This window comes from Ammospiza nelsoni, chromosome 3, assembly GCF_027579445.1.
Source record: "Ammospiza nelsoni isolate bAmmNel1 chromosome 3, bAmmNel1.pri, whole genome shotgun sequence".
Classification (NCBI taxonomy): domain Eukaryota; kingdom Metazoa; phylum Chordata; class Aves; order Passeriformes; family Passerellidae; genus Ammospiza; species Ammospiza nelsoni.
This window is the reverse complement of record NC_080635.1, coordinates 97897703-97922834: the sequence shown is the minus strand read 5'-3', so window position 1 is coordinate 97922834 and position 25132 is coordinate 97897703. Positions and strand designations below refer to the sequence as shown.

Genomic DNA, 25132 nt, shown 5'->3' with positions numbered 1-25132 from the left:
AACATGCAGTGTGACAAAAGCTTTTAAACCATGTCACCATTCTCTGTTAACCAATAGCTTTCAGTTTTGTCTGTTTTAAAGATAAATTCCTGATTTTAGATTAAAGAATTAACCTTGGCTTTTAATAGCCTTTTGAATTTTTCTCTGAACACTAAAGACCTGAGCAGATCATCTCAGTGCTTTGGCTGATTTGAGTTCTCATCAAGTTGAACAATTAAGAGTTTTGAAGATATGTAATAAAAGGTAGTTGAACTGCTATTAAGAACTATTCAACTTTTGACTTAAAAAGGAAATTTCTAACTGGAAGATTGGAGTGCCACAGGCATAGCTGTCTTTAAAGATAGAGGTGGAATGTGGAACTGGAAATAGAGAGCAATATTAGGGGATATGTATTTCTATGGCAGATTCAGATTCTTTTGTAAGGATTTCTTTTGTAAGGGAAATTTTCCCGGTATTGTCAAATAGATTTCCTTAAGGGCAGCAGCTAAAAAAAAATAGTTAAAGAACATTCTGTTGTCAAAAAATCAAGCTTACAGCTCTAAGATGATATTAACGAAAACTGAAATAATCTTGAAGAGCAATATGTTGTCATGGGTGTTATTTAGAACTGAAAGGAAAAACAAATGAGAATTTTCAGCATGTGAAAAGCCACTTTCTGTTAATGTTCATTTTATGAATATGGATGTTTCAATGATCAGTAGTTTTATAAAATGTGCAGATATCACAAAGTTACTTAGAATACTCAAAGATGGGAAAGATTGAAGATTTCCAGGATGTATAGCAAAATGAAAAGGAGAGGATATACACTGCCATATTAAATTCGGTTTTGACAGAGCATTTAAGAGGGAGTAGATCAAGTCATTCAGAGAAAATAACAGCATTAGTGTGCAAAACTAGCAGTCTAAAGAAAATACAGAAAATTTTTTTCAGTTTTCAGTAGCTATCGCTTGCAACACTCTTTTAAATTGAGATTATATGTCTTGGATTCATTTTACTTACTTTAAGCATCACAAAAATTGCCAAAGTCATTCTAAGCTTCCTTTAAAATCAAGGGAGAGTGCTGCTCAGGAGAGCAATTCATATCATCTCAGACATCTAAAATGAAGGCATGGATTGCCTTGTGGAAGTTCTGCCACTGGCTGTAAAGGCAGCCTGGTGCCTAGCTCATGTTTCAATGATTCAGGTCATCTACAGCAAAGAAGAGTGGTTTTTTGTGAGTCAATAAAACCTGTGAACACAGAGAGGTTCAGAGCTGAATGATCAAAAAACTCAAATAAAATAATAAAAAATAAATAAAGTATAATAATTAAAAATCAGACTGAGAGTTGGACTGATTACAACAGATATTTGAGAACAGATTGTCAAAAGGGACTGCATGTACACAACTGAAAAGTGAATACAAAGCGAAACTAGGCTGACATCTCTGTTTAATCTTGCTCACAGGAAAAAATGAAGATTCCTAACTCTATTGTACCACATTTAATTCTGCATAAGCATGAAGTCAAAGTCCTACAAGGTACAAAATAGGAACAAGTAGATATGTTTCTACATGGTAGATGCAGCTAGCTATAATATTATATGAAAAAATGAAGAGGTGTAAACCATATTTCCATGCATAAATCAACTTTTAACAACCTGTTATCTCTCAACTTAAAAATGGCTGCTGTGACACTGCTACTCCGATGAGTAATCTGATTTAGTATAGTAATTAACATTTCATTTAAAACTTGAAATTGAGCTGCTTACATAAGTTTTATAAACGTTGGCAGGAAACTGATTTCTGCCTTCACAGACAGTCTAGGATGCCATATGGCAAAAGATGTTTTGAAAGGGCCCATTGTCTCCTTTCTTTGCACACCTTATTGTTATACCTTCAATCTCCCATTTCTTGTTCATGTCCATGAAATTTTAGGAAAACACAAAAGAATCCTGTAGGCATATGGAGTGTATCTTAAAATTTTCCAGTCCTAGCTAGACACTTAGAAATGTGACCAAAGGGACCTTTCAGAAAATGTACTTACTCTAGCTATAAGACATGACCAATGGTACACATGCAGAGCTTTGGGAATGCTAGAAAATAAGCAAGCTGGATTGCTGTCTGTTATTGTGGTTCATTCACCTTATCCCAGTCTAAGGCTTTTACATCTTGTAATTTGTAAATCCTGTTTATACTTTCTAGATACTTGTGCACATTATATGCTTTGTTTCCTTATCTGAATGGTGTCTGCCTTCGTCTGCTTATCTTTTTTGTATTAGAGTTAGTGATGTGTGTCTTCAATGCAGCACTCGAGATCCTCTGACTCATATATCACAAATGTCATGCTGGCCTAAAATATACCAAGAGACCGAATTTATTTAAAATTTGTAAAGGGTCTTTTTTCAAATATGTTAAAGAAAACAGAAAAAAAGCCACAGATGATATTACTTGTACAAATGTATAAACAAAATGTCTAAAATTTTTAGCAAGGAAACAAGTAATTCAATAAATATATACACAGATACTCAGAATTCATTTGTAATTAAATTACTTTTTCTGAATCTGTGTAGTGTTATAGTGTAGATTTTAAAGTGGGTATTTATAGTTAATAAAAGTTCGGCTGCTAGTATTTCAGCATTTTCTCTTAATAGAAAGAAAGGTGCACGTATCACACATATAAAAATTCAGATCCTGTAGAGTGGCCCCAAAATAGCCGTTCAGATTTCTCTCCTGTTTCCATCAAATTATTCCAGAGTACCCCATGTTTTCAGAAAGGAAAATTTCGCCTTTAAGCAACTGTGTGAATTGTACTTGCTCCTTTAAGAAGGCAAGCAGGAATCACTCCTTGTAGTGGTAGTGTGTCCTACTTCATATGTAAATACATAAACATCATCAAGGAATCATCCAGGGAATAGGCCAGGTGAGAAAACAGTCTTCACAGGCAAAATTCATGCTTTTCTCCTTGTCCTGTGGAGCACAGTTGGTCACACTCTTGTTCTTGGATTGTAAAACATGGTGGTCAGACAAGTTCTAAGTTCTGTCTTCTGCCACATATTTTTTTCATTCATGACTTTGGCTTCTGGCTCTCATCCTGTTTGTTTCACACTCAGATGTAGGCCATCAGTCTTTCCTGCCCCAAACCTCTATGCTATTGATTGGGCAGATGCTCTACTTATGTGAAAGGGAACACCTATCACATTTTCTTTTCAGTTCTCCAAAAATCCTTCAAGTCCTAGGATTTACACACTGCCGGTATCACTCTCCTGTTTCTGTATTCTTTACTTGCTCAAACCATAGGTAACAATCCATAGCTAAAGGCTTCCAGAAGAGAAAAAGTAGATAAAAGAATGGGGAAACTACAGAGAAAGGTCAATTGCAAATTTTTATACTCTTAATACTTGTGCTCTTTATATATTCATATAATTCCTGTGCAGCAGTTTCAGCAATTCCTTGATCAGATCAGTATGTTGGCTTTCAGAAGATTCAAGCTTTCTCCACTGACTAAAGGGGAAAGACTTCATGCACACTTTGAAGGTCTCCCTCACTGCAGCATCTGACTTAATTCCTGAAGTAAATGCTCAAGAGCTCATATTTCTTTCTCAGTATAAAATAAGCTTATTAAATGATTCATGTTCCCTGAAAACTTGCTGTGAACAGAGCATAAAAGACTAGACTTTTTCACTCTTTTCTAAACCTACATACTCAATGATCCTGAGAAAATGCAACTCTGTTACTTAAGATTGAAAATTCCAAATATGAAGAAAACTACTATATGAATCTTTATCAGTCTTCACAAATTGGGACAAAAACCTAACTTGATTCCCTAGCTGTACTCTTAGTAACAGTCATAATTCTGTACTTAGTTTTGTGTATACAGTTTAAGTGACCTTAAAGATAAAGTTAAATAAATTAACCATTCAGAATTTTTAAATGGGTGCTATGGAAACTAGAATAATTGAAAGTGTTTCCCTTATCTACCTTATTTAAGTGGAATAAAACATTCTAAACAAATGGAAGCTATGAAAAACACCAACATACAGGATCTTGTCTCATTAACAAATGTCGCCAACTGAAAAAGAAAGTAGTATCTACAGCCCATTTGTGAAAATTCCTTTTTATAGTATCTATGTATCTCATACTGTTGTATCATTTCTAAATTTCTGCCTCTGCAAACTCCTTTCTGAATAATTCTTTTTCTTGAAATGATCAATTAAAAACTGTTGTTTTCTAGAGAAATCAATTTGTATGACAGGCCATTTTTTAACTGGTGTATTTAGCTATTGACCTGAGAAATTAAATACCTGACCTTATTCACTCATTTGCCTCAGACAGGTGGACCTTTAGGTGACTTCCAACAATTTCCAGGTAGAATGAGGCTTAAGGGGATAGAAATGAAGCATCTGTGGTGGTAATTTTACATTAATGCAGTAATGGAATCAATGCACACCCCAGAGAGTTTGTTTCACAGTAAGGTAGTGCCAAGTGGCAGCAATCATGTTCAGTGAGTGTAGTGTCAAGATTTTCAAACAATACAGTCCTTCCTTAAACAGGAGTACCACAGTCCAATAAAAAGATGCAGTTCTGCAGGGACTGATGACTCATTCTGGGATTTTTTGTGCCTGAAAGTGTTACCACAAGAGTGTCCAGCCATCATCTGGTAGTACATCAGCTAGAGATGGTGTGGCTAAGTACTGCAAATAGCAAAGTTCAGGCCCAGTTTTAATGATTTCTACAACATTTTTTTTACTCACTCGCTACTGAAAATGGAAGAAGGAAAACTAAATAGAATTAAACTCACCAAAATTATAAGTCAGTTAAAATAGGAGTAAAGCCAGCTATTAGCTCTGCCTAATACTAGCACTGTGTCAGAAACAGGTCTATTTCCAAAAGCTCCGTTGTGAATATGGAGTTAACACGTTTTATAGCAAGCTTATGATATGGCATACTGCCAAAGCTCTTTTTCATTTCCTGGCCTTTCAAGGGCAAGGAAAGAAAAAACAACAAAAACCACAAAACCCCAAACAAATAAAGAATAAAAGTGCAACACCCCCCTCCCCCCGAAAAATAAAAAAAAATTAACTCCCCACAATAGAAACAGCAACAACAATAAAAATATGAGGAGTCAAAAAAATCAACCAAACAATCAACCAACCAAGCAATAAAACAGAAAAAGGAGGGAAAAACTTTCATGTTAAATATTAGACAAATCAACTTGCTGTATTGAAAAAGTATTATTTCTGTGGTAATGACTGTAGATTTTAATTCCAAATAGTGGTAAAGATCGGTCTTTTTCAAACTGTGTAGCCTGAAGGTAGCATAACAATTGAGGTAATGAACTGGAGAGAAATATTTCATTTTTTGAGTCAGTTTCATGAGGGTGTCAGTGAACTAACAATATCAGATAAAAGTATTTTTATGGTAATAATTATTTTGGAAGTGAGACTGTCAGATATTGAGGTCAAGTTTCAAAGCCATGTAAACATATGCAGATGTAATTCTGCACAATTGTGTCTCTGTAAGTGTAATTTTTATATCTTTTTTCAATATGGAGAGTTGGACTTCAGTATATAGACCTAAGAGACTGCATATATCTCTGCTATTCTGTTAAGGTCAGACTGTATAATGCCAACAGAGCTAAGTGTCAGTAAGATCAGTTCAAAGCATCCCAAAGGATCCATGCACTGGGTGGGCTAAAAATCACCAACATTTCTAACACATATTCTGAAATTTCTAACACATATTTTGTGCCTTGTGATTTCTGTACCCATGAGTTCATCCGTTTCGCAGTGTAAGTTTTTCTTTCCCTTGGCTTCAGGTATGAGTTTTAGGACCTCATTTGTTGCTCTGTCTAAAGGTAGACATAATGAATCTTTGATAAGATTTATGATAAAAAATCAGAGGCTTGTTCTACTACAGATTAATATACATTTTATTTTTTTTTCCATGCTCTAAGCCCCATTACAATGGGAAGGAGACAGAGAAAGAACTTTTCCTCACTCAAAATATGTGGTACAGCTCTGTGGCCTACAGTGATTGAATGGCACTCGATGCATGCACAAATAGTTAAATCACCTGCAGTGGCACCAAATAGCTTGATGTTGTTTTTCTTGTGATTGTTTTTCTTTTTTTCTTTGAACAAACACTCTCTACAATCATGAAGACATGTAATCAGCCCTAGGCAGCATTATTCTGTAAATCTTCTATGCATATAGGTTGGGAAATTGTCTTCTAGAAAAGATATTTGATCTCATTGCTTGAAAGATTTTTCATATAATCTGTGGTTCAATGCTTATGGTGTTATTTAATGACTGTTTTTTTTGTGGATTTTTTTTCTAACATATAAGATATTCTGCTTAGATCACCAGTTACTTTAATTATTAGCAGGGTTAACTATATGCTGGTTTTTTGTAACACATTGCTAGTAAAATCGTATGGCCTCATGCTGTCTGCTGTTACTCAGTAGTCAAGTATTTTGAAATGAGATAGATTTCAAGAACACCTATGGGAAAATAGTATATTGGTACAGCCACTTCTCCAGAAAATCCTGTCTGGGGTCCTGTTGTAGAGGAGCATAACCAGAATGTGAGCTGATATCAAAGGCAAGTACTTGGAAACCCATTCATATGTGTATGAATTGTGCCCCTTGGTGAAACATATTTCCCCTATATGGGCACCAAAATCTTACCTCCAATGATACAGAGGAATGAAAAGAGACTGACCTGCCCAAAGGGAAGGAACTGTGGGACAGTCATCAGGATGATTGAATCTTCAGGGATTGGCAAGCAGGCAGGCTGCTGCATCTGCACACACAAGACTTCTCCTGTTTGTGAAAAAAACATTTATCAAAAATATAGCAAGCTTATCCCCTCCTTGCTCATTTTAACCTCAAGGGAATAGAATATGTTCGTAAAGATTAAAGGGAATGTCTTGTTTTGCCATTAGGTATCTTAGATTGTTCATTGCAGAAGCATGGAATGAATGTTTTTAATGCTCATTTAGCTTTGAAAATTGCATCACTATCTAGGCAATGAAAAATAATGGTCTCCATTCACAGTCAACAATGCACAAAGAAAAGTTAATTTCTGCAAAATGAATGTCATTTAGCATGGCCAAATTGAACTTATACCTGTTTCTTGGATGAATAGTTCCACTGCTGGAAGACATGGCTGGTGATTTTATACTGCATCATCTATTTTACATTTCTGGTTGTACTTAGAAATAATTTTCAGAAGTTAAAATTATACATACCCAAAACTCTTGTAAAGCTAAGTCATAGAGACTGCATGTCAACAGGGTAAGACATTCAAAAATGGGACAGCTTCTTCTAATTGGAAATGGTATTCAATAGCAAAGCTCAGAGGATTTTGAAGTGTTTATGTATGTACTGTTTTTAAGTTCATTTGACAAGATATTAGATGTAGTTTGCTGATTTTTTGTGTTGGTTCTTTGGGTATACTTAAAGAATGGATTTAAGAATTTTCTTTCAAAGATGGGAAAATGAGTAGGCAAGTAAATATGCAGGAATTTGGTAATTCTTGTTTCTTGTAGGCATTTGTTAGAATATTTTCTTCTGTTCATAATTTTGTTATTTTTTAAATTCCCTAACAGCATATTTACTCATGAGGTTTTTAATACATGGTTTACCAGAGTCTCTGTCTAGAGAGCCACATGCACATTTTCAATGGGTTTTTTCCCTATAGATACAGGTTTTATTGATATCACTAGCTGCTGTATCCAATTTTTTACCTGTCACTCAGCATTAATCTGCACTGTCAGTGGCTTTAGAAATGTTTCTAGTCTTTCCTAGCTATACCTGGTCATGAAATGAATTTGTTTAACATGAACCTTTTCTCTTCTTTTTTTTGGGGGGGTTGATTGGTTGGTTTTTTTACATTTTTTCTTTCATTTAGTGCTTCATGGAAATATAGCTAGACCTTCCACTGAAAAATCTTAAACAAAGTAATATTACCTCATAGCTGTGTTAGACAATTATTACAGGCTGTCTGACAAGCTAGAAATTGTTGAATTCGAACATCTTGGTGGCACAGAAAATTAGGACTTAATATTTATATTATGTTGTCTTAATCTTTCATGTTGAAATAGTTTTCTTTAGTAGAAGTATGTAAATGGGAAGAATTTTCTTTCATTCATATCCCTTATATAATATATTGAAGTTTGGACTAAAGGAAAAAATTATTCTGTTGTTGTTGGCTAGGATTTTCCCAGGAATGTAAGAAAACAAAGCCAAGTTACTAATCAAGTGAGGTTTCTTTGTTCTCAGTTTGATCATTTGCACGCATGTAAAATTGATCTGTTGCAAAAAGACCTAAAAAAAAAAAAAAGGCATAACATAAAAATTCCATAAAGATAACCTAAATGTAGTGTATCATTATTAAAAAGCCTAACAATTTGCTTCTTAAAACATACTTGCAAATTTTATTTGAAGGCTTCCATTCCACTCTTATCCTATCTTGTGTATAATTCCCAATATTTTATACCTTTGTTGAATAATAGAACTTGTTTATTCCTATTAATGTACTTAAATGAAGTTTCACTTTATTAATTTTACTTCTTTTGTCACCCTACTAATTTCTCATCAGCTCTATTTTTAATGTGTGTGGAACCATTGAAAGGTTGATGTTAGAAAAGACCTGTAAGATCAATGAGTCCAAACATTAACATAACATTACCATGTCCACCACTAAACTATGTCTCTAAGTGCTACATCTACACATCTTTAAATAACTCCAGGGATGGGGACTCCACCACTTCCCTGGGCAGAATGTTCCAGTGCTTAAGAAACCTTTCATTCATTTTTTTTTTCCTAACATCTAACCTAAACCTCCCATGGCATAACTTGAGGCCATCTCCTCTTGTCCTTCTACTTGTTATTTAAAAGATGATAATGACCCTCACCTGGCTACAGCCTCATTTCAGGCAGTTGTAAAGAGTGATAAGGTTCCCCCCAAGCCTCCTGTTCTCCAGGCTAAACATCCCCAGCTCCCTCAACACCCCTCATAAGCAGTGTCCTCCAGGCCCTTCACCAGCTCCATTGTCCTTCTCTGGACTCACTCCAGCACCTCATTGTCCTTCTTGTGGTGAGGGGCCCAGAACTGAACGCAGCATTTGAGGGGCAGCCCCACCAGTGCCAAGTACAGGGGGAAAATCCCTGCCCTGGCCCTGCTGGCCACACTGTGGCTGATACAGGCCAGGATGCCATTGGCCTGCTTGGCCATCTGGGCACACTCTGGTTCATGTTCGGCCACTGTTGTCCAGCACCCCAAGGTCATTTTCCACCAGTCAGGTTTTCAGCCACTCTGCCTCCAGCCTGTAGCACTACATGGGATTGTTGTGACCCAAGTATAGGACTTTGCACTTCATCTCATTGAACCTCTTACCATTTTAATCTGCCCATCAGTCCAGATTGTCCAGACTCCTCTGCAGAGCTTTCCTGCTCTCCAGCTTCCAACAGTCACACCCAACTTGGTATCATGTGAAAAGTGGCTGAATGTACACTCTATTCCCTCACCCAGCTCATGGATAAAGACATTAAACAGGACTCGCCCCAGTGCTGAGCCCTGGGAAACTCCACTAGTGACTGGCTGCTGCCTGGATGGGACTTCATTCACAACCACTCACTGGGCCTGCCCACCCAGACCCTTTTTAACCCAGTGAGAAGTGCCCCTGTCCCAGCCATGGGCTGCCAACTTTTCTAGGAGAGTGCCGAGAGCGACTGTGCCAAAGGCTTTAGTAAAGTCTAGACAGACAATGTCCGCGGCCTTTCCCTAATCCACTAAGCAAGTCACCTGGCCATTGAAGGTAACCAGATCAGCCAAGCAGAACCTGTCTTTCCTCAACCCATTCTGGTTCAGCCTGGTCCCCTTGTTGTCCAGCACACGCCGCATGTTGGCACTCAAAAGGATCTGCTCTGTCAAGACCTTGCCTGACGAGGAGGTCAGGGTGACAGACCTGTAGTTCTCTGGATCCTCTTTGCAATCCCTCTTGCAGATGTGACTGTTTGTGTAAGTTTGGAGGGAAAAGTTATTCTGTGTCCAATTAATTTCTTTTTCAAAGCACTGGAACCAGTATTGTCTCAGTACACGCACTGAATGATGACTTTGAGCACCTTTTGAAAATGGTTCATTGCAATGCAAATATTCCTTTGCAATAAACTTAATGTAACTGTAGAACAGAGATTTTTAAATCATAGAGATTTCATAATAGCCACAATTTACATCAAGATTGGTCCAGATTATGCTGACCACATCTATGCTTCTGGAAAAAGGGACTGTTTTGAAATATTATCAAATAACTGAGCATCCTTACACTGACCCCTAACTTTGTTCATTTTTTGTTCAGCTAGGAAATTTTATTATGAATTTTTGCCACCAGAGTGCAGTCATTTTAGTTTCCAATAAAGCACCATTTAGATGTTTTGGGATTAGAGACAGAAAAACCATTTAGTACATATAAAATATTCCATAAAAGCAAAAGCGCTGAAAAAACAACACAGAGCAAAGACAGGAAAATAACTGAAGGGGGAAAAAAGCAATTTTCTTTCCAGGATCCTGTAAAATACTATTTGTAACAATGCTATAATCAGGATATTGTGGGCAAGAAGGACCATATATAAGTTACACGTTTTGACTGTCCAGTTCTCCAGGGTATGATTTGTAGTAGTAAAGCCATCTTGACTACAGATTATAATACAAATACTTTTGAAAGGCAAGAAATCTTTTGTTTTTTTCTGGCTATCTCCTAGATTTAGCTGTGGAGATAATTACAGCTACCCCAAGTAAGGCATGGCAGTAATAGCAGAACTGAACTGAGGTATAGAATACTTGACACTGAATAATTTTGCAAGACTGAGTATATAGATTATTTTTTAAAATAATTTGCAAACATTTTCACTAAATTTATAGCTTCTATGGCATATACATTCAGTCACTCTTTTTTAGGAATTTCAGGTAAAGGACTTTCCATTTTGTTGTATTGATGGCTTGCAAAAACTGTTGTTCAATGGAAAACAAAAAAAAATTCCATCCCTGCTTCTTATTTCCAAATTTCATGTTAATGATATTGCTTTGAAAAAATCCATCATGATTTTTATGTAATAACATGCACAAATTCTTTCTTTTCACTTTAGCTCATAGGTATAATTGTGTTTTCTGGAATACTGCACAATGTAGAATCACATTTTAACTTTACAGAACTTCTACCTACAGGCAATATTTCCAGAAAATAAGGAATAGTCCACTGAAGCTATATAGTTCCAGTTTGGGGGGATTCCTATTCTGAATAAATATTTCATAAACATACTGCAATGAATGGCACAAGAAATTGAGAAAAGAACAATAGCAATAAACCCCAGATTTGTATTGAAATAACTGTAACAGAAAATAGGTTGCAGGTAGGATATAGTGCCAAAGACAGAGTCCCATCAGGTGCTTGTGTGAGGAATGCAAGTGTTGTGTTGCCAGGCACAATTGTGGCTCCTTGTAACTGTATTTGTCATGCCTCAGGAAAACCTGACACATTTTCTTAATCACAGTAATTTCTACACATTAACTGTCCCAAGTGGTGATTTTGTACTGCATGTAAGAGCAAAACTGAAGGCACGCTAAGGGCATCTGAAAATTTGGTCTGAATCCAAATAGACATTTTTAATATGTAGAAGCCTCTCTGCTGCAGGTATAATGCTATGTTTTATCTTGAGCTGATTGTTTTGACTATATTCTATATTTAATTTTGGCACTGAGGTCAGTAATAATGTGCATTTTATGTACTCATCAGTACAAGTAAGGGTTAATCCGTTATCCCTATATGCAGTTTAAGCTCATTGTGCATCAAAATTCAGATGATTTTTTAAAACCCTGAGAAGGCAACACAAGCAACCCTGATTAGGCATCTCTATCTTTCTCTGTCAACTGCACTCAAAATGAATGAAAATGTAAGACACCTGAATCCTGACAAAGGAAACAGTAATGGTGTAACATCTGACTTAGCTGACTAGTTGACTGTTTGTTTCCTTGATGCGTGGATGTTTTTTGATTCCTCCTCCCACAACTTTGATAAACAAGAAAAGCCTCTCATTTGAGGGGAGTGGGAGGGAAAAAGCGGGGGATGCTGGAGATGGGATGGCCAGAATTAGATAACAAAAGCTGAGCACAAGGTCCACATGCCATAGTGATTCATGTGATTGCGTTATAACAGCTCGTAATGACCAAGCTCTGTCATTCTTTATAGGCCCAATTTTCTAGTTAGATCTTTTTTTAAGCATCTCCTCATTGTGTGGTTGTTTTATTGAAATGACCATAATAACACTGAGATATTTCTCCTGAGTTATTAAAGTTAATTTAGAATGCAACAATGTGAACAAGTAAATCAAACTGAGTCTAATTAGTATTCCTTACTACTTAGATTGGATAGCATCTATATGTCCCAGTGAGGTACTGGGTTTTGTTCTGCCATGCATGATGTAAACAATCTAAATAAAGCATGTGTGCATTATCCTGAAAATTATATTTCACAGTGCCCCAGGACAACCTTTTACAATCCCTTGAGCAAATCTTAATCCAGTTTATGTCCTCCATGGAGAATATTCAAGATGAATTAGACATGCCTCCAGAATACAAAGACCTAGTTATGAACTCCTGTGAGGTAGGTTAAAATCATGGCCTCAACATGAAACTGAGACACAGGAGATCTCTGTTTCTAACAGTTCTGTTTCATATTTTTTGTGCAACTCAAGCCTGTCTAGAAGGCATTTAGTGTTCCAGCATTTGCTTATTAGCTGCTGTGGTCAGGGAGAAGCAAGAGTAGTGTGCTCTGTGAGAGAAAACAGGAGACATCATGTGCACACTGCAAAGGCAAGGTTCCACAGCATCCAAACAAGAAGAGCAGAGAAGGTCTGTGATGGTAACCAGACCCAGCTAATATTCCACATCAGCAGACAAATCTGTAATGATCTGACATCAAGCCAAGCAATCAAATCAAAGCATCAGGGTCAGGATTAGTCCAGTAATCTTCAGGAAAGCCCATAGTGATAGGGTAGATCCAAGGCCATGAAATCTTGATATGGCATCCACAGGTCAAGGTTCAGAAAAGCAAAATGCATAACAGTGCACAGCCACAGCAGATTCAGCTTAAGTGCAGCTTCTGAGAGAAGGGGCTGTGGGGCTTCTCACAGCCTTTTCACTGCAGTCTTATCTAAGCCACAAAGTTGCATGCATTCACAGCTGATTTTGAGTACCTGCAGCTTAAACTGTAGAGGAGTGAGTGAGTGTGTGTGTGTGTGTGTGTGTGTATGTGTGTATGTGTGTGTGTGTGTGTGTGTGTGTATGTGTGTGTGTGTGTGTGTGTGTGTGTTTAATGGGGATGCACTGGTACTGACAGCTTGAGCATCATGTTGAATGCCAAACTCAGAATGGTAGATGTCTACTAGAGAATTAGTCTAATATTAGTCTGATGATGACTAGGAAATGCTAAGCTTGTGACAAAATTCTGTGTCCTAAATTACCAGTGTCAAGAATTTACTGAAGCACTAATTTGAGACATCACACAGTTATCTGGGGTTAATTAAAACAAACCTGTCTTCCTTCTGAACCCTTGATTTATATATTATGCCAGTGGTCAAATGAATATTCAAATGGGGAGTCAGTTTTCCTTTCCTCGTGGATAAGTTTTGATGATAATAGCCTTGAATCCTAATGGACATTGTCATCCAAGGTAAGGAAGATATGGTTTGTAATGCCTTCAGATGGTGGCCCCATGTTTAGAGGGGGACCCAATTGCATGCAGATCTTTCTGCTTCAAGTGATCAAAACATAAACTCAGTATTCTAACAAGCAATGTTAGACCAGTAAGTCGTTCTCTGACTTGGCCAGGTTTTGAAATTGAAAGCAACTGCAGATGCATATAAAGAGGGAACTAATTTGGTTAGTAAACATACCTAAAGGCTTGAGATATTGAAGGATCTTATCTGTCTAATTTCTCAACCTTCATGGAGCTGAAGTGTAAAGAAAGCTCCGTCTTCTGCTTCTGGAAAGAAAAATGGAGAAACTTATACATTTCTGGTGGATTGCTGTGAAAACAGGAGCCAGCTGCAAGCATTTCCTCCATACCCACTGTTCTGCAGGATATGGCTTTTAATCAATCGTTCCTGTTCAGGATTCACTAGCTGCTTCCATACTAGCAATCTCTGTATTTCTATGCCAGAGTAATTTACAGTTCTCTCAGTTTTAATTTTGCTGTAGTGTTATCCTAAAGTTCTTCACCATGCCATTCTGTATGATTAAAAAAAAGCTGTTCAACAATGAAATATAGTAGAGATCTGATTTTAGTTTCCTACAAAAAGCTGTGATTAAAAGCATATATTGATTCCCATTATTTATTTTTTCCCTCTGTGTGGCTTTCCTACATCAAATTTTCTGCCTCTATGCCTGTGAATTTGCTTCTTACATCATCTTTCAATATCCTGAATAACTTAGTTCACATCTTTATAGATTTCTGAATGATAGGTTTAGTTATCATTTCCCTAGAGGTATAGCCATCTCTTCTTTGCTTCATGCTTTTGGGAAGCAATCATTCTACTCTGCTCTACATCACCCCAAGCAACGCAATGTTCATAAAACATTTTTATCAATTCTCTGCTAATGGTTTTCATACCTGCTTGCTTCCTTACTGATCTCTTATCCTGTCAGGTTCTCCCCATCTTTCTTTCATGGTTTTTATTGGATAGCTAATGATGAATAAGCTTGATAAATAAACAAGTAAATGATCGCTCAGTCTCAGCTTTTCTTCTTTCCCCCTTTTCTGCTTCATCATCATTTCCATCTTCTGAGCTTACTGCTTTAACACTGTCTTCACTCTCACTCTCTTTGTTCTTGCTATCAGCTAGAATCATCAGCACAGACACTTTACCAAGTCACCTTAGTGACTGAAAAATGTTTGGCTTGTGCACCTTACCTGACCAGTCAATCAAATATTGTGTTGTAGGTGATCTTGCTCCCTCTGTGGTTTTCTACTTTATGTCTGTAAATTGAAACTCATGCACTTAAATGCGAGTTCCTCTATCTCCTGCATCAGTCTCCGTCTTCTGTGTTGCTTTATACCAAGTCTTTCTTTTCCTTAGGAAGTATTTTATTGCCAGGCAAGAGAGGCTGCCTGAGACACAGTTTTAGTAGCATGAATGCACAGTAATACTGAGAGGAATGGAAACAAATAAAGCTCCTTCAGAAACAGAGTACCTTTGATGTGACTCTGGGTCTATTTGACTGCTCACATCTTCATCTTCTTCAAAGTAATGCCCAGAAGGTGGAGTTGTCTTCTAATTAAAGAAGTACAGCTTCCTACCTTATGTTTAAAATGTTTTTCTAGATTATCCCATCATTCAGGAAATATTCAATATATCGCAAGAATACATTTTCTTCCATCTGCTAAAAAAAACTGTTTACCTTTTCGTTAGTTCAACTGGATTTTCTTCATACTTCTTATTCAGATTAGGAGATTGATTTTGCTCTTTACATTCCAGATGTGCTGGCTTCAAATAGACATATTAAACTTACAGGGTGCATTGCTAATTAGTAAATAGTAAAAAATTATTAAAATTTACAAAAGTGCTGAGCTTCCACTTCTCCCACCCCCTGCCCCAGGGAACATGTAGAAATATTACCTGGATCATATAGAAATTCTATGATGTGATAGCTATTTCCACTAATTAGCTTTCTCAGGGAATAAACTTTAATATTTTTCATAATTATATTAAAGAAAGGTTAATATCTATAAATACAATGTTTAGATGTCTAATTATTTTTTGAACTTTTGATACTAGAATTTTATTCCCATACCTGAAACAAAGATATCATAATGAATGTGAAATCAGAAATCACTTGGTAGACTGAATATGCATATGTGATATTTCATGAGTCTATGAAATTTGTATATTCTTGAATTTTTCCTCAAATGTAGAATTTGGTCTTGAGCAACAAAAGTACACACAACCAAAAAAACCCACTTTCCTGCTGCCTATGATTTTTTTCAATTATGTAAGTAGCAGAAAAAATCTGAGTTATTATTAAATGCATCCTGATCATTGCCTGAAACCATGCTGCTTTCTAAGTTGTCCTATATATCATACTGATCATATTATGGTAATGGGTAATCTTTTCCCCACTGCACTATCTATAGAAAACAGAAGAGAAATATTCAGAGATCACTGGTAACTTAGCTTCTTGGTTAACCAAAGCATTATTCTTAACCTTCAAACAGTGAGTCTATTTAAGGAAGAATTTGCTTGACAGCAAAGGAAGGATTCATGCAAAGTTCATCCTTAATCAGTGGAAATATCTATGAAGTGTCTATTTCTGCTTTTTCCTATACTGGTACTGTGTTTTGCTACCCAAAGCTTGAATAGTGAGACAGTAGCTGCCTTGGTCTGATGAGCCTCAGGAATTCAAGTGCACAGCAGGCTTCTAGGGATATCCCTGTCTTGTCTGCCCGTGGAGCAGTAGGTTCTAATTTAAGAATTTATCACTGTTGTATGGATAGCTCTGAGAAGTAGAAGATCTGTTAAGTTATATTTTCTTAGGAGCCTTTTTCTGAACATAGTTTCATGTTGGTTCATTGCGAGTTTTCATGAATATTATTTACAGAAGGAAAATTGCCATGTTGTTTTTCTCATGTTCATGTAAGAGGATGCCACTTCACCACAGTCCTTCTGTTATACATAAGCTTGTAGGTGGTAAGAAGTGAGTTTATCTTTGGAATGAGAGAAGGATTTTAATCAAGCCTGCTCACATGCAGAGCTCTGTAACAAATACGGAGATCCACAAATGACTCTCCTTTAAATAGGGGTTTCACCATTTGTGTTTGTTGCAAATTTTCTTTAAAATGTTGGGATTTAAGTGGACAGAGAAAGTCTGTTATAAATATCTCTTATTCAATATGTCCATCTCACTCTTTGTTGATGATCTAGGCAAGACTTTGTTCCCCATGTATCCAACATGGGCTGACCAGTAAGATTCTTCATTCTATAAAAAAAACAAAGGTTGTACATTTAGGGTCAAAATAACTGTTCTAGAATATATATTTTTCTAGCTGATTCTTCTTAACAGAGATGTTTTACACAAAAACCTTTCGTATTCATTGTTAAAATTCTTTGTTCTTTTTATTCTTGTTAAAATTATCTGTGGCAATAGCAATAATATTTTCCCCAGAAATATATTTAGCAGGAGCTGTTCCAGAAGGGCAGTAAAACATTGTCTGTTTCAAAAATCAAAATGTGTGAAGTGATGAAGTTTACTAAATGCTATAATAATAGCATAATAATATATGCTATATAATATATAGCATATATATAATATATATGCTATAATAATATATGCCTAGTATACAATCAATGAGCAAGGCAAAATAGGATAAGAAAATAGCAAATGAGACTGCTAATATACTCATTCTCTGTTGTCTGTAACTGAGATCCAATCAAATTCTGTATTGTTAGTTATTGGAAATTACAGACCAACACGGTTACTGTGCTGTTAAATCACAACACACCCGGAATATTATTACTTTTAAGAAAGCAGAATCAGAACTGGTATTGCAGCTAAGGGGAGAGATCTGTAGCAACCTGTAGCTCAGGTCTACAGCCTCCCTTGTGAGGGGAAGAGGTGGAGCAGGTGCTGCACTCTTCTCTCTGGTGACCAGTGTCAGGAATCAAGGAAAAGGCTAAAGCTGTGTTGGTGGGGTTTAGGTTGGATATTAGGAAAATGTTATTCACTTGGAGTGTGGTTGAGCACTGGAAAAAGCATCACAGCACCAAGCTTACCAGGGTTCAACAAACAATTGAACAACGCTCTCAGGCTCATGGCGTGACTCTTGGGCTCGATGTCCTGTGCATGTTGTAATTTTAAAACCTGAATCTCTATTGTGGGATCTGAAGTTGCATTTAGTACATGAGAAAACATCCACTTGTTTTTCTGTCATGCTTTTCGGTGAATCTGATTTTCTGTTCAAATTGATTAATATTATTCAAAGATCTAAATTTCAGAATTAGACTTGGTTGGGGTTTTTTTGTTGTTTAGCAGCTCAGATCAATTAGAGAGCTACTAGAAATTGCATTAGGCAGCTTATAACTCACTCAGGGTTATAAGGATCAAGGCAATACATTTCAGCTTTTCTTTTCTAGGCCATGATCTACAAAAACTACTCATACAGGAACTACACTATTTTTTTTCTCTCCAAGTTTTCTTTACACATGAATTAACCGCTTTTGTGCTGTGCCAAATAATCTGCTTAAATATCATTAACATATTATTGTGTGTAACCAGGTCATTTTTATAGTGATGGAAAATTGTCTATTCCTATCAGCTTGGCATTAATCAGTTGCAACAATATTTTGTATTGGTTTTAGAATGATCAGTTAGTAGTTACCAATTCTGAAATTTTCAGTACAGCAGTATCAAACAGATTGTCTGCAACTGCAACATGAAAATGAAATAAAGGAAAATAAATATTTATAAAGGATGTTAAGAATCAATCGATTACAGTTCAAAGCATCTCTAAATTGATTAGACGACTATTTACATGGATTCTTCTGAATCAATAATTACTATGGAATCATCAAATATGTATGTATACTTATGTGTAATTGAACTACGGTCTTGTAGTTTATACCAAAGTGCATCAAAATATACTGAAAGAAGCCTTCTGTCTCAGGCTTCCTCCACCCAGAGCTCAACCTGCAGCTTGCACTGCAGATGTGCACAGTGAGCACCTGTACTAAATCACAGAATGATACAATTATAGAATATGCTGAGTTGGAACAGACCCATCATTAAGTTCAACTCCTGGCCCTGTGCAGGACAACCCCAGGAATCACACCATAAGCCTGAGAGCTTTGTCCAAGTGCTTCTTGAACTCTGCCAGGCTTGGGGCTGTGACCACTTCCCTGGGGAGCCTGTTCCAGTGCCCAGATCCTCTGGGTAAAGACCCTTTTTCTGATATTCAACCTAAACCTCTCCTGACACAGCTTCAGGCCATTCCCTTGGATCCTGTCGCTGTCACCAGAGTACAGAGATCAGTGCCTGCCCCTCCCCTTCCCCTCATGAGGATGCTGAAAACTGCAATGAGGTCTCCTATCAGTGTCCTCCAGGCTGAACAGACCGAGTTACCTCTGCCATTCCTCATACAGCATCCCCTCCTGACTCTTCAGCATCCTCCTCATCCTCCTGTGGGCACTCTCTGATAGCTTAATGTCTGTTCTATATTGTGGTGCCCAGAACAGCAGACATGACTTGTAGGAATTGCTGTGATACATAAATAAAAAGAGAATTGTCCATATTGGAAGAGTTTAATTTAACATGATACATAAATATTTTCCTTAGCTTCTGCTTAGGTAATTTTAATTTTAGATGTCTTTTTTTTTTCTGTTTTTCATCTTTTTTTCCCACTTTACATTTTTTATTCTTATTAATATTCTCTTTGACTATTTTTCCAGTAGTATACAATTTGTGTGTTTGTATAAACAAGCAAAAATACTCATACCACAGTGCTTAAAGGTATCCTTGTTTGCCAAGTGTTCCATCTCAGATGATTTGGTATGGTCATTTGAAATAATAATTATTTAAAAAACCAAACCTGTGAGAAACCTTTATTTTTTTAAATGAGAAGACATAGTCCTTGTGTGGCAGTTGCAGAACTGAATCCTTTGAGTTCCAAAATTTGAAGCATTGTTTTCTAATACAAAACTAACATAAAAAGAACACAATAACGTGCAAAGTGCATGACATCTTACTACCTGTGTGTAAGAACCTTGCATTTGAGTTTCTGACTTACGAATGACCCAGCACACAAATTATATACATTCTCCTCTAAATGGCTTCTTGACTTTCAGTTCACAAGAAGTAATTATTTTATGCTGCAGATTAAAGCTGAGGTAGAGAGCCTCATTTCACAATGGAAATGAGCCAAAGTTTCATTGAAACTAGTCATAGACTAGTATTTAATAAGAATATTAGCTTTCCTAAAATATAAAATACAGTTTAAAGTCATACTGAAGAGCTGAGAACTATTTCATGTATCCGTCTGGTCAATTATTTCATGTATCCACTGTGTTGATAGACCTGAACTAGTTGCATCTAGTCAAATTCCATTAAATTATCTTACACCTTGGAGCATCAGAGCCACATTAGGCACATCCTCATAGAATTATTTGGCAAAGTATCTAAAGAAAGGCCTTTATAATCTGTGTGGATCTGTAAGAGGCAGACTTTGAGGGATGTGAAATATGCACTGCTGACTCATATTCCACTTTCCATGACCCAGGATGCCTAGGTACCTTTCCATGGCACTGCTTTCCAGCATCTCATTCCCAGTCTGTATGGAAATCCAGGGTTTGCCTCATCCCACATGTCGAATCCATCACTTTCCCATGCTGAACTTTAGATGGTTGGTGATTGCCCAGCCGTCTATTAGGGTCTCTCTGCAGGAGGGGTCTCCCTGCCTTTGAGGGAGCTTCAGCAGCTCCTACCAGTTTCTTACCATCTGTGGACTCGCTTAGTACCTATTCCAGTCCTGCCACCGAGTCATTTCTGAAGTTGTTGATGAGAACAGAGCTGAGGATGAAGCCCTGTGAAACTCTCTAGTGACAGGTCACCATCACCCTTTGTGCCTGACCTGTGAGCCCGTTGCTCACCCATCACATGATGTGTTTGTCCAGCTGAATGCTGGACATTCTGTCCAGAAGGATTCTGTAAAAGACAGTATCAAAAGCCTTGACTGAAATCCAAGATCACATCTACTGGCTTCCCTTGATCAGCTAGGTAGGTTACCTTGTCATAAAAGGAGATCAGGCTTGATAAGCAAGACTTTTGTTTGATTATAAGTAAAATAACTTTTCTGAACCATGAGTGGGAATATGTAGGATCATAGAAACATTTAAGTTGGAAAAGAGCTTCAAGATCATTGAGTTCAACTGTAAACCCAACACTCCCCAACAAACACATATATTTATATTTTTTCCATATAAGCTATAAGTCAAAATTTTAGGTTTTATGCTTTGCTTTTGTTATTCATCACCTAAACAATAACAAATATTTTGGAATTTTTGGTTCTGAGTATTGTTTAGGTGCCATGATAAATGCCCCTATTTAAAATACAGAGAGAGAGACAGAGCACAGAAAGAACTATCCTAGGCCCTCACCATTTATCCAGTCCTAAAGTGGTTTTCTGTTTTGCAGAGTGAATTCCATTGAATAACATTGATTTCCTATTTCAATAAAGGGAACTGTCATCCCAAACGGGGATGAAATATTAAGGCTCTACTATCTAATTAGATAGATAGCTAGATATGTAGAAGCCCCAATAAATACTGTGCAAATAAAAAACCAGCCTAGTATTGTCTTATACAGGCTGTATTTAATTTTAAAAACTAAATAACTGTTAGTTTAATTTTATTTATGAGAAAAATAAAATTATTTTTAAATTTTAAGAGCTATTGGAAAATATCTATTTTTACAATGTCAATATATTCTGTATAACCACTGATTGCATGTGAAAGCACCCAATCCATTTTATGCCCCAGTAATTCTGAAACACCTGAACTCTATTCCCTCCACACACCACCTGAAAATTCACAAGACTAAGCATCCCACTTAGTTCTGGGAATGGATTTGGCAATTGCAGCCTGGAGGGGATTGTAACTGCCGTTATAAAGCCCTGATAGTTTTATAATGGAAAGTTTGAACCAACCTGAAGTACCACCTCATTAATGCGATTCTGTATACATAACCAGTCTGAAAATAAGAGGCAGTTATTAAGGAATATATGTAGAGTTAATATTGTTAATTTTGTAATTTTACACTTCTATTGGATTTGAATCACAGTTTTCTTCCAAATAAAAAGTTCTGATGAGACACCTAATGCTTTTCTACTTTAATTTTGCTGTTCTGCTTGTTTTTACAGCTGTCCCCCACTGTATTTATGTTTTACCCCCTTGTAGAGTCCTTGCAGTGAAATCATTATGCAGATCAAAGTATAGTCCTGATATCCAAACTCTCTCACCTACATTAGCCTCTCCATAAATTGATTAGGAAGGGCATTGCACAGGAAATGTCCATCAATGTGGCTTACATTAAGAATGGAGCTAGGCTCCAAATGTGGTGTTTGTCATCTCTCTGACTGTATGTAAACACTTGCAGCCCTGTCAATTCCTTTAAAGTAGTTTGAGTCTTACTGGACACTGACTGTGTTGCCATGGAGTTGTACTTAGATTTCATGGCAAAGCTGAAATAGATTTCCAGGTGATAGTTGAGTTAGAAAATAGGGGAAAAAACAGAATGAGTAAACCAAATTCCAAACTGACTATTATTAGATTTGACACCTATTTCTTCTGTCTTGATATATCTGTTATAGACATAACACTGGTGTTGTTTGGGTATTGGGGTTTTTTAGGTGGAAAAAATTATGAGCTCAGAATGGAGATTATTCTTTCAAGAAAAAAAAAGTAGGTGCTACACTGTTCTACTTTACTTTGTATGAAAACAACAAGGTCTTTTAATATGTTAATCTCCTTAATATATCTATCTTGAAATTATGCCTGTATAGAGGATAAAAGTTCTTATAGTGCTTCATTAGCCTGTATCTAGAAGTTATGTTTCCCAAAGCAATTTTAAACATCCTCTTACTTTTATTGTCACATTTGATCATTTTAGAATTTGCTTTGAAGACACAACAATGTCTTTATGTGTGAATTTCAGGGTATAAGCTGGTACATTCAATGATCCCTGTTAAGAAATTTAATCAGAATCTGACTGACAAATGCTACAATCAATACCACACAATTAATCCATAGTAGAACTGCATAATAAACAGAAGATTATGCTTTCTGAGTCAGTTATTGTCCTATGAATTCGTGTTTTACTTGAAATGTGCCATTAAAAGTTTTGTTATTGCTGTACTGTTGTCACTCTATGATGCTTTAACATAGGAAACACAATTTTAAATTTGTATGATTTTATGATTTCTCTTGCTAGTGGCTAGCATTCAGAAGCTTCCTGCTGCATCTGTTTTAACTGACATCAATTTCCCCATGAAAGGAAGAAAAGGAATGGTTGATTGGGCACGAAACTCAGAAGACAGGGTTGTCATTCCAAAAAATATCTTCACTCCTATGTCAACAGGTAAAAAGCATATCAGCATGTGAGTTTTCTATTAGCTTTAGCAAGGCAACTGTGACTCTGTCTCATGGGATCGCTGTATAATATGGGAGTAGTTCTTTTATTCCTCTTCAAAAGAAATACAGTACTCATAAGTTTATCCTAGAGAGAAATGAATGGGCTTAATTTCAGCACCTTGAACAAAAAGTGCTGCATAAATCCTAGACATTATTTTCTACACCAAAGAAACAATGCTTTACTTAGTTATTGTGCACGAGATTTAATCTGTTTGATATGAGGTGAGCTGAAGTGCAGCTCTGCTGAATCCCCTGAAGCTGCTGTGTTCCAGCAGACACTCATTCCAACATAACTCTTACTAAAGGAAGCTCAGCAGGCAAATTAGCCTAACTTCAGGTACAATTCGTAAATATCATTGCAGTGCAGATCTCTGACATTAGAGAATTTACAGACATTCTTTGAGAATGTTTAATTATAGATGTAAATTAACTAGAATGGATGTCAGCATACAATGATGGATTTTTTGAAAATGTGATTTTTGATGGTTTAAATCTTTTGATATGCTCCTGTGCTACATTTTTATGACAGACTTCTAGGAGATAATTCAAAATTATGATGGTTTATTTGAAATAAAACTTCTATTGCAAAAATAAATGTTATTCAGAGGTTTTCATGCTGATGAAAGCTTGGGAAAGAAAGTATTAAAATGTTTTTCCTTACTCTTTTCAGAACTAGATGAATCAACTGTATTTGTACTTGGAGCTGTGCTATACAAAAATTTAGAACTCATTTTGCCCACTTTGAGGTAAGAAATTTCATAAATACAATATGAATTGAACTATTTCAGGATAATAAATCTACTATAGGTCAGAATAAAAGCAGTCAAGGCTATTTGCATATTAGTACTGCTGGATATTTTTTTCATTATATTTATAATGTCTATGCATTTATTAATCTTTTGTTCATGCTTAGTTACTTATATGATACAAGTAGCCTTTTCATCAAATTGCCTTAATTTCTATTTTATGTAATCTATATTAAACTTAATTACAGAAATGTTTGATCAGAAGTATATGCAGTGATGTAAATTAATGCTCAGGCCACTTGTGCTTCAATCTACTGTTTGTCCAGTTAGGTCTTGTCATGACATTATAACTTGATATACTAAACTTGTCTGCTCTACTTCTACAGAAGTTTCTAGCAGTAGTTTTCCAAATATTTTTTCAGTGCAAATTGTATTCAGAATTGACAGCAGGGCTATAGAGAAGATCTGTTTTAGAAACAAGACATGCATGTGTTGAACAGCTGGAGTATATCAGTTTTGTGGGCCATACAGATAAAGGAAGGCCTCTTGTTTCACTGTTTCCTTTCTGTACTCACCAAAAGACAATTTGGAAATAAATATTTCACCTCCTCTTTTCTAATTACCAGTTATGATAATTTCACGGTCCATTTATACTATATTATTTTATAAGATCCCAGTCTTTTAATGCCCTGTTACAGTACAAGAAGCACATACAGGTTGTGTCCCAAAAGGTCCTAATTAATTCACAATAATTAGAACCGGTAGTAATAAGGAAGACACCAGGACACTTTTCCCTACTCTGCTTAGTCCAAACGTCAAGATTTGAGACAAAGAATGGAAAAGCAAGAGGTTTTTGCCACAATCTATCTGAAAACAAAAAGGGCTAATTCCTAAGAAAATTAAAAACTACTTCCTAGAAAAGTTTCAGCGTGCTGTGCAATGAGGAGCTGCAATTTAGGGACAAAAATGTCTCTGAGGTTGAGCACAATTTGAGCAGTGTTGTCCTGACAGAACACCTTGAAGCCTGAAAGTGCTGGCAAGGGCCATCTGTGCTTAAGGCATGATATAAATGGCAGCTCATCCACTTCTGAAGTGTCACCAAGCACTTTCCATCTATTGTACCAGTTTCTCAAATTAGCCAGGAAGGAAGAGATGTTTGTAAAAGATTTTTTTTACCCC

At 36.4% G+C, this 25132-nt stretch overlaps 1 protein-coding gene across 8 annotated transcripts in view; it reads left to right on the top strand.

Annotated features, from left to right (window-relative positions):
• ADGRB3 (adhesion G protein-coupled receptor B3) overlaps positions 1 to 25132 on the top strand; it is a 447230-nt gene that overhangs the window by 234322 nt on the left and 187776 nt on the right. For all 8 annotated transcript variants that reach the window (XM_059467469.1, XM_059467466.1, XM_059467467.1 and 5 more), the window contains 2 exons: positions 23008 to 23154; positions 23878 to 23953. In XM_059467469.1, the coding sequence (XP_059323452.1) occupies positions 23008 to 23154; positions 23878 to 23953 (223 nt within the window). The remainder of the gene's footprint in view (positions 1 to 23007; positions 23155 to 23877; positions 23954 to 25132) is intronic.